Below are 9,978 nucleotides of genomic sequence, written 5' to 3' on the forward strand. Positions count from 1 at the left end.
AGGGAAAGATTTAAAAGCTATTCAATTTTTGAGATGGATTTTTTGCAGTGCACTAAATCTCCTTATTATCCATTGATTTAAAGAAAAACTCTTACATAGTATGGTATTTATGAAAATCATCGTATAAAAATAATTCATACAGATACGTTGGCGACCGTAGTTCCATATTTAGTGTAATACCCAATCACATAAAATGAAACGAATTCAATCTCTTCTCTGTCAAATGCGCTTGCTGTATCCAGTATAAGAGAACCCTAAAATAAATAAAAATATATTAGACTAAATATTATAAAGAATATGTAACATGCGAATAATTGCATATTATACCCGAGTGTTATAATTACAATATATCAAAAAAAAAGTGATTTTTATGCGGACACTTAACAGGAAAAGAGCGATTCAAATGTATATACTCTTATCCCGACAATAATTTGTGTGCAAAGTCTATTGATCCTGTTTGACAAGTTGGATGAAAGGCAAGTCTTTGATGCAGAAGAAGATGAATGAAAGTGTTCATTATTTTAATGATAAATCATTAATTTAACCGAAGAAATAAATAAAAGTTTTAACGGTCCCTAGAAATATCTAGTTCGATTGCAACTGTTTTCGGTGGTAACGGGGCACTGTCGAGTTTCCGCTAAGCAGTTTACCGAGAGCCAGATATTCATGTCTGTGACGACAGAATTTTCTTGCATATAACATATAAATAATCTTTCCGAAAGATATTACGAAAACTAACATTTTTATTTTGAACTTTGTTTCCTTAAAGTACCGTATGAATTAGCAACTTCATTCTCTTAGGCGTAATGACGTCATCCCAAGTATCAATTCATTCATTAAATGTGCGCGGATATTACTTACTTAAAAACACACAGCTTGTCTTACACGGGGGCTGTAAGACAAAGATGTAAGCACAGTAAAATCTTGTCAAATATGCAAGAAAATATCTAATGTTTTAATTAGAATGCAATTATGAATGTATACGCACACGCACACATTTAAATATTACTGTACTTTGCTACTTAATAATACATTTTAAATTTTTTTTCATATTCCGATTCCAGTGTTGAATAGTGTAAGTGTAAATACATGTACTTACGCTTTTAATCCTAAAGTTCCCTGAATAAGGAGCTGCAATAATTTTGTAGCTAACATTTTCTCCATTCAATGATATTGAAAAATTGCATATATCTAATGATCTGGTGTTGTTTTCTTGTATTTTTTTCTCAACATAAGTTACATTTATTGCCGGTACATTGACATGCATCATATGGCTATCACTCAGATCGCCCCCATCAGTCACTGTTACATTCAGCTCATACACAGCTGCTGGAATGTTTGTGGCAGCAATTGTGATAGTTCCATTCTTATCTATTTTGAAATTCTTACTACCAGACAAAGAATATTTGAAATTTCGAAATTGTTCATTTGTATCTGGATCTTGTACAAATACACGTGAGACATAAGTTCCCTTTGTAGAATTTTCATTCAAAAATACTGTTTTATTTGTCAGAATAATATTCGGTGGTTCATTCACATCTAAAACATTTATTGTCACTTCTGCATGTGCCGATTTCGGAAACACGCCGTCGTCTTTTGCAAAAATTGAAAACTTATATTCATTTTGTTCTTCGTAATCAATGCAATTCGATTTTTTTGCTATCGTTAGCAGACCGGAAGATTCATTTAAGAAAAAAGTTTTGTTTATAAGATATTTGTTCTCTGAATTTATTTCGTAAGTTATGTTGTACATGCCCAATACCGGTTTAACATTCACAGGCGCAATCGTATCACAAACATTTTCAGTGACATTGAATTCTATTTGCTTAGAATCAAACTGAAATGTTGGATTTGTATCCCTTACATGAATTGATAATGAGGTGTTAGTGTATTTAGGGGGAGAGCCGCTGTCACTCACAACGATATTCATATTATAATTCTGACCATTATGTCCAAATCTATTTTTCAGCGTTATAACACCCGTCGTGAAATTTATTTGAAAATCTCCTTTTCCGTCATTAAGGGTGTATGTGAAACCAATGTTATCAACATCCTCATCTTTTGCTATTACACTGCAAATTACATCGCCGATATCCGCAATATCGTCAACCGTTTTGTTACAAGAAGAGTCAACATCTACACGTGGAAAGTTATCATTTACATCGATTACAGTAATAATAATCGTAGATATGTCACTCCATTTTCCATCTGATACTTGCACTCCGACATTAATGGTTTTGTTCATATTCTCAGCATCTATATTACTAGCATACAGAGTATTGTTTTTGAAATGGAAATAATCAGTAAAGTTCAAAACTTTAAATTCCAGTTTGTCGTTGTCTTTGTCTTTTGCGTGTACCTGTAAAAGAGAAGTCTTATGAATAGTTATAATGCATCAGTATGCACGTCATCTTAAAATAATGTGAATTTTTGCCAATATGTATGTCATTATACTTAAAAACTTTTACAAAATGGACAAACTACTAAAATAGTGAAGTGCATTATGAACGCTTTAATATCTAATATACAGCAATTTTACAAATACCTTACTAATTACCGGTATCAACAAATTAAGTCGACATTGCAAAGAGGTTTCAAAAAAACACAATGAAAAATATCTATCAGTGAATGAAACGAACTGTACTTTCGAGAGTATAATACTCAATGATTTATGATTTTATAATCATAAAAATAACATAAACTATTGCCCATTATCATAAATATGAGTATTAAAAATCTAATCATACTTTCTATTTACCTCAAAAATAGTCCGGGTGTCATTTCCTTCGTAGATTTTCGTTTTATATGGTTCACCTATAAACGCTGGTGGATTCACATTTAATTTTGTAACGTTTATAGATACGTTTGTATATCCAGAGAGAGCAGGGAATCCATCTAAAAGAGTAAGGAGCTTGAATATCACAACATTTTTAAACACATACAGTATTGATCATTTCCGTTATCACCATTTCAGTTGAACATATGTAAAACATTTTAAGCAGTTTAAAATAGATCAGCCTTAATAAAACATTGTTATATCGTAATACAATATACACTATTTTGGTGTACATATGAAAAATGTAGTATATGAATTATATCAAATTGGGAAAAGATATAATATTCTTTCTAGAAATATTATTCATTTGTTTTTATTCTATTCCAGACATGCATTTTTTTGACGTTTTTTAGTGATAATGATCATGATATGATGTTTCAATCGTAATATAATAATCTATAGCCGCATGTGTTTATTGTATCATTGCGGAAAAAAACTTCACACTGATTGCTCAGTTGTTGGTTCTAGGAAAAGAATCTAATGAGTGTTTATTGGCTTCAAGCTCCCTATACACTAGAAGATTCTGTATACAGCAATCGTAATCAAAAATTAACGTCATGAATTTATACATCAATTGAAGTGTTCTATTAAATACTCACTGTCCGTTGCTTTTACAACTAAATGAATAATTATTCCACCATAACCTGTCAAGTTTTTGTTAGTCTTAATTTCACCAGAAGAACGGTCAATCTTAAAAAGAAGATTGCTGTTGCCCGAAAATATAGCATACAAAACTTGATTGTTTTGGCCGCTTTTGTCTGCATCGGTAGCTTTTAACTGAAAAATACGTAAAGAAAGGTTACCACTTTAGCAGAGCGGTATTGATTTCCCTATATAAACTGTAACGCTTATATAATTAGTGCTGTTCGATGCTTTCTTCTCGCATACAGCTTGTAACTGTGAAATACGTATGGTAACATGAAAATAGAAAGCCAAACAACACAATGTCGAAACTTATTTTTAATATTTAAAGGGTCATGGACGGTAATTTACAGATTCCAGTAACGTCCATAAACGGGGTCAATCAAACCCGAGCTTTAAACATTTCCAACTTTGTCTTTTGTGCGTTCTTTAGACATTATGCCTTTTCTCTACTTTATACTCACTTCCATGCTGTATTATTTACGTTTTAAAGTTTAATTGACGTTAGGGTAGTTTTAAAACTGAACTATTAGCTATATGTAGTTGTCATGTACCTGTGATAAACCTTTGAACTCAGAAATATTATTAATAAAAGTTTAAGCACCTGATTTTTAGTAATATAAAAGTTATTGCAAAGCAACCTATTTTTCTAACTAATATTTAAAACGTAATTATGCATATTCTGTAATGGCGATGTTTTCATTAAAAACCTATTGGGTATGAATCTGTAATATTTCAGCAATAAAATGGGTATGTAAGTGTTCATATGGTGAATAATACAAAGCCAAGAAGTATAAATAAAATAAATTAAGTTACAATGATTTTTGTATATGTCAAAACCATGTACTATTTATCTGAAATATCATCGATAATCTGGCATGCAAAGTTGTACAGGTATAATAAACAACATCTTTAATCCGCGATAATCACTATGTAATTAAATTTAGTAAAATAATTATACTATTTATATCAATAGCGAATAAACAGTTATTATGATAACATTTTTGGATAAAATACTTTCCGAATAAGTCTATACAATTCCTTTTATGTGCAGTACAAGGATTTTCCGAATTATAAAGACAGGAAATTATAAGACTGATTCTCAAACATTAGTATCATACTGTCAATACTTATTTCACAAACAGTACTAACCCTTCTACTAGTACGAGATTATCAATCTAACTTACTTTTATGACCGACTTGTTTGGTCCTGTTGTTTCATCAATAGCATGTACATTGCAACAATTATTAGCAAAGATGGGTGCATTATCATTTTTATCCAAAACGTGTATAACAATATTTGTAGTAACTTCATCCTTGGTGTCGTCTGTGTCATTGGCACTAAGAGAGCATGTTATAATGGTCTGGTTTTCATAATCGAGTGGTTTCATCAATATAACATCTCTTTTTTCAATAATGTTGAACATACCTGTAAATAAAAAACGGCATGTGCTATATTCTAATTTTATTCATTTTAAGAATGTTAAAAATTATCTGAAAAGCATGATTTTTTGACAACTGTTAAAAAATGAAGAAGAAACACCACAATCAATATGGTACTTACGTTACTTTACTCTTACAAATATGATACTTCCAATGTTATTTTACATGCTATTTGGTATGTTCTATATAAATATATATGTAAAGGAAAACACTATTAAACATATAGATATTTAATATTTTCTTGGTAATTTACTCAGTACGTGAGTAAAGACATTTAAATTATTTGAATTGTTAGAAAGGCTTTAAAAAAGTATTATTTCACTTTTAGAAATATTCTCATGTCTTTTTATTCAGACAGATGTTTTTAAGATTTCTAAAAAGGGAGTGATTAAAATTTTTTTAAACGACTCACTAAAAACAAAAAAAACGTTTTTTTTTTGTCTTTTTTAAAGACGAAATTTTTAAAAAAATTAAAATACAACACAAAAATTAAGATTTTATTTAAAAAAAAATGACAAGGAAAATAGCGCACTAAAAACAAAAAACCAATATTTTTCCCGATTTTTTTCTAAAAATACTTTGGGTTTCTTTGAAAAATGTTTTAAATAGTTATCACAAGAACGAAAATCATCAAAATTTTGGGGAAATATCAAAATGGTAAATAATTAATTTTTAAGGGGAAAAAATACTTGAACACCGCCGTATACACAAATATTGGAGTTTGAATCGCTATTGACATGTGCTGTGTTATGATTTTACTGTGCAAAAGTTAAGCACGGATATGGAGTAGGTTGTGCTAGACTGTTTTCATTTACATTGGAATGAAGGATGTCGGCAATTTGATTGTTCTGATTATTTTTAACGTGCCCTAAAATTTGGGTAAATAGATCCCAAATTTTTTAATAAACCGCATTTTTGGGCAAAAAATTGGATGGGAAGAAAGGGTAACTAAAAATTTTAAACTAAGTTTTTTTCCGGCACTTTTGTTTATTATTTTCGCGAAACGGGTGATTAGTAAGGCTTTAAAATTTGAGTTTAAACCGAATGCTGGATCATTCTCTTTATCATAGTTTGTTGATTCCGACTGGATTACTTTTTAACATAGTGTCATAGAGTGAAGGTAAGAGGACAATTATAAGTTGCAATATAAAATGGATGGTCAGGTTATGGATAATTCATTGCGTTTCTCCTCGTACAGTTTGTTAACGGCAATCGAACAACCACCACGATTCATTACATTTGCCTACACCTTATTCTATATTATCCTCACACCTCTCGGCTTTTCACTTGACCGATTTTGTCTCTCCGACGATTGCAATTATTCAGAAACATCACCCCAACACATTTTCCGTGCTCCTGAGAACTTCGGAGTTCAAAATGAATCGTATTATACAGCCAATGTGATTGAAGAACAGTGTCCGGTGTTTTTGTTCCAAGTTGGTCTGAGTTTCATAAATGGTCTTTATCATTGTCAGACAGCAAGTTACCCCTCTCATCTTCTTAAGCTGTCGTTGTTTCATACTCAGTGTCTCTCGAATTTTAGCAAATGCAGGGCCCACGGAAATGGTTTGTTCATAACCTTTACCAAGTATCGGCCACGCAGTTATCATTCCACGCAGGGCTAAAGGCTCATACTCTTCGCCATTTTCCTTTCTGACACTGACTCAAAACGGCAAAGTAATGAAAACACTTTATTTCCAGCAATATCATAAATTTCACGATTTTTGTTTATCTCAGGTTCCTCAAAGAATAATTTGATTTTTTTCCAAATCATTCACAGCATAAAAGTGAATGTATTACTTTGTTCGTGGTTAAAGGCGTGGCCGAGTGGTTAACGCGTCGGACTAGTAATCTGAGGATTGCGGACCGCGTGGGTTCAAACTCTGTCAGGGGCAAGGCAAGAAACTTTATATTCATTGCTTAGTACTGGTTGGTTCCAGGAACGGATTCGAGAGTGTTTCAATAAGCTTATAACTTCCAACACAATCGAACTAAAATAAATTTGTATGAACCAAAGGCGTCAACATCAAAATCGAACACAATATATAATCTGGACTTTGAACGTTGAGTCGATTCGATCCTAGTCGTTGACAAAAATAACACTCGACGCCATATGTGTTGATGTCGTTTAGACAGCACTTCGGCTCATTAGCATTTTGATTGCACTTGTGAACAACTGACCCATTTCATGCGTAAAAATAATGAATGGATTGTCGATACTCCTGCTCCGTGGGTCATGTAATAGAAAGATTTGATTTGTAGTATAAAACTGATTGCCGAATGTTTTGATGTTCTTTCCCGTTGTATTATATATAAAAATAAAATAAAAACGTTCCCTGTCGTGACAATATGAAACGCAAACCGCCAGAAGAAAATGAGCCAACCAACAAGCATGCTCTGGAGTGCGGGTAACTAACGCAATGTGTATGTGTGGGTATAAGATTTAACTCCGACACATTTTCAACAGAAAGGTCTGCAAACTAAGATAAAAATGTACATATTCGTTCTATAAATTTATGAAGCTGTTTCAAGCCGTGAATTGATATCATTGGCGTCAAATGTAATTATGGAATACCAGCGAGTGCCTCATATTCAACAGAAATAATTATAATAAATGATCCTGATATGGATAATATCCGACCCCTTTTTCAGTATTAATATCCGACCCCTTTTTCAGTATTTCATACATTCTTTTTAATTAAAGTAAAGTTTAACCTTTACAATTTCAAGTTGAGCAATGAAATACAAAGTAAACGAAACAACAAGAAAAATCGTCTCGTGTGGTATTGGTCTCAAGTAAATAAAAATTGATTACTTAGAAAATTTAAATTCTAATAGGGTTATATGTTCCTTTCGAAAAGAGTAAAATTAATAAATTTGTCAGGAATGATTGAGATGTCTGATTGACTAGAGGTGTATGATGTATGAAACTTTATCGGACAGGCATTTTATAAACCGAAATCATGCTAACGGTATGACCAAATGTTTTTTACCTGTGCAATTTTGAAAATTTATATCATAATTACTGTCAGCATCAGTAACATTAACTCGACCAACAACTGCAAAACTGCCGTTCACATTTTCATATATTGAAAAACTGTAAGGTGTTCCATGAAACTGTGGTCTTTCATCATTAACGTCAATCACATGGATCTCTACCATGCATGAACTAGAACATATAAGACAAAAGTAGAATAAGAACAGAATTTCATTGAGGTATTGAAATTATGGATCAATATAGTCTAAGGATACCTTTTCTATACAATTCATGAAACTTTGGATTTTAATGCAACTTATAGTTTTTTTCATATGAAAGAAATCATGGTTTTAATTGCTATTCATTTGTAGAAAGAGTTTTTGATTGCAACGTTAACGTTATTTTGTCACAAAAGTAGCAAAATGTAAACAAAACATTGATTTTACTTCCATACAACAGGTAAATCACTCTATTAATGTACTTTTTGCCAACAAACAGGTATATATAATATACACGCCAAAGATGGTTCAGGTAATTTGCCAAAATGTAACTTTTTGGAAACTATAACAGAACACTTAAAATAGAAATTTTTTGAGGAATTAAAACATTTTTAGATATGCGAGCGGAACAACTTTCCTTGGTAAGACAAAGCGGAATATAAGGAATCAATTGCTTCATTATCAAATCAATTATCGTTAATATTAAATAGATCTAACATGCAGTAAGAACCTACCTTATTCCCTTTTATATTTGTTTAAATGCAACACATTGTAATATTTAAGGTACTTACCTACTAAATTGTCCATCAGACGCAGAAATGTTTAGAATCAGTGTATTTTTCTCTTCATAGTCTATAGATTGCACAACAGACAATTCCCCTGTGTTCTGTGTGATGTTAACGTACTGAAAAAAAGGGTTTAAACAATTACATTAGCCAATAACAAAAAATCGAAAGACTGGATAAAATTGTGTATAATATGCAAAATATGAATATAACGTGATCTCAAAAATCTTACAATTTAGTTTTTTAAATCTAATGAATATATAGACAAGTTTTATAATTAATGTGTTTCTTATTTATGTCATTAAATACAGTTGTTACTGAACAGTATGTAAAATATGCTACAAAAATAAATACCAATTAAGCTTTTAATAAAACAGTAGTGTTTAGTTATATAATTTAAAGAACTAAATGTAGTTAAGAATATTGCCAACATTACATTTTCATTTCCACTCAAAATATTGTATTCTATATCAGTATGCGTGTAGTCCACATCTTTAGCTTCAACGCTGCAGTTGAATTTTCCGGTTCTATTTTCTTTGACAGAACAAACATATTTTTCTGAAACGGTGATATGATTTGTTACATTAAATAAACATATATATTACAAGATGAGTCGTTACAATACAATAATTGTCCATTTAGAAAAACAATGTACCGATAAAGGCTCACAGTGAGAATAAAAGGATAATAGGTTAATGCAAATTTTGAAGTTTAAATACAACTCTTATGTTTCTTTGTTATGCAGAACGTTTTTACCTCAAATATTAACATTCATTATATCAATCACATCACCTGCATGGATTTGATAGCGATTTTTACCGAGACAATCATCAAATACATTATTATGTTGGCAACAAAGATGATAAACATACATATGTTTATGCAACTTAACATTCTTTATATGAAATAAAAAAATCTTTGTTACATAAGTTACTGAAGATTTCCAAACATTCGCGAAGCCCACAAATGAGAAAAAGCAATCATAACATATTTGAGATCCTAAACTTTATAGTAGCATTTCATTGTCTTAACTTCAATAAGAGTTTGCTTATCGGATTAAGTATTACTTTTTAAGAAACTACCTTTTGTAAACTTTGGGCAGTTATCATTACAATCTTGCAGGTATAATGATAAACTCGACTTAACAGTGTGATTCGATCGTGTGTCTCTCTTCTTCAAGTCATCAGTTGCAAATATCTACAAATCGGCGGGAAATATGTAAAATGTTGGCTAAGTTATATATAACTTAAACATTTTCTTCATTCATAAAACAGTCTACATGAGCATATGTTTTTT

At 31.1% G+C, this 9,978-nt stretch overlaps 1 protein-coding gene across 1 annotated transcript in view; it reads right to left on the minus strand.

Moving 5' to 3' along the window:
- Positions 1–9,879, minus strand: part of LOC132733179 (cadherin-23-like) — a gene marked incomplete at its 5' end in the record, with an annotated part of 33,099 nt that extends 23,220 nt beyond the window's left edge. The window contains 9 exons of the mRNA XM_060719777.1: positions 141–254; positions 1,100–2,359; positions 2,759–2,895; positions 3,436–3,613; positions 4,666–4,907; positions 7,915–8,090; positions 8,689–8,801; positions 9,119–9,240; positions 9,765–9,879. Coding sequence (XP_060575760.1) covers positions 141–254; positions 1,100–2,359; positions 2,759–2,895; positions 3,436–3,613; positions 4,666–4,907; positions 7,915–8,090; positions 8,689–8,801; positions 9,119–9,240; positions 9,765–9,879 — 2,457 coding nt within the window. The remainder of the gene's footprint in view (positions 1–140; positions 255–1,099; positions 2,360–2,758; positions 2,896–3,435; positions 3,614–4,665; positions 4,908–7,914; positions 8,091–8,688; positions 8,802–9,118; positions 9,241–9,764) is intronic.
- Between the last annotated feature and the right edge of the window lie 99 nt (positions 9,880–9,978).

The sequence above is a fragment of the Ruditapes philippinarum genome, unplaced genomic scaffold (genome assembly GCF_026571515.1).
Source record: "Ruditapes philippinarum isolate M1 unplaced genomic scaffold, ASM2657151v2 ctg5908_1_1_1_1, whole genome shotgun sequence".
Classification (NCBI taxonomy): Eukaryota; Metazoa; Mollusca; class Bivalvia; order Venerida; family Veneridae; genus Ruditapes; species Ruditapes philippinarum.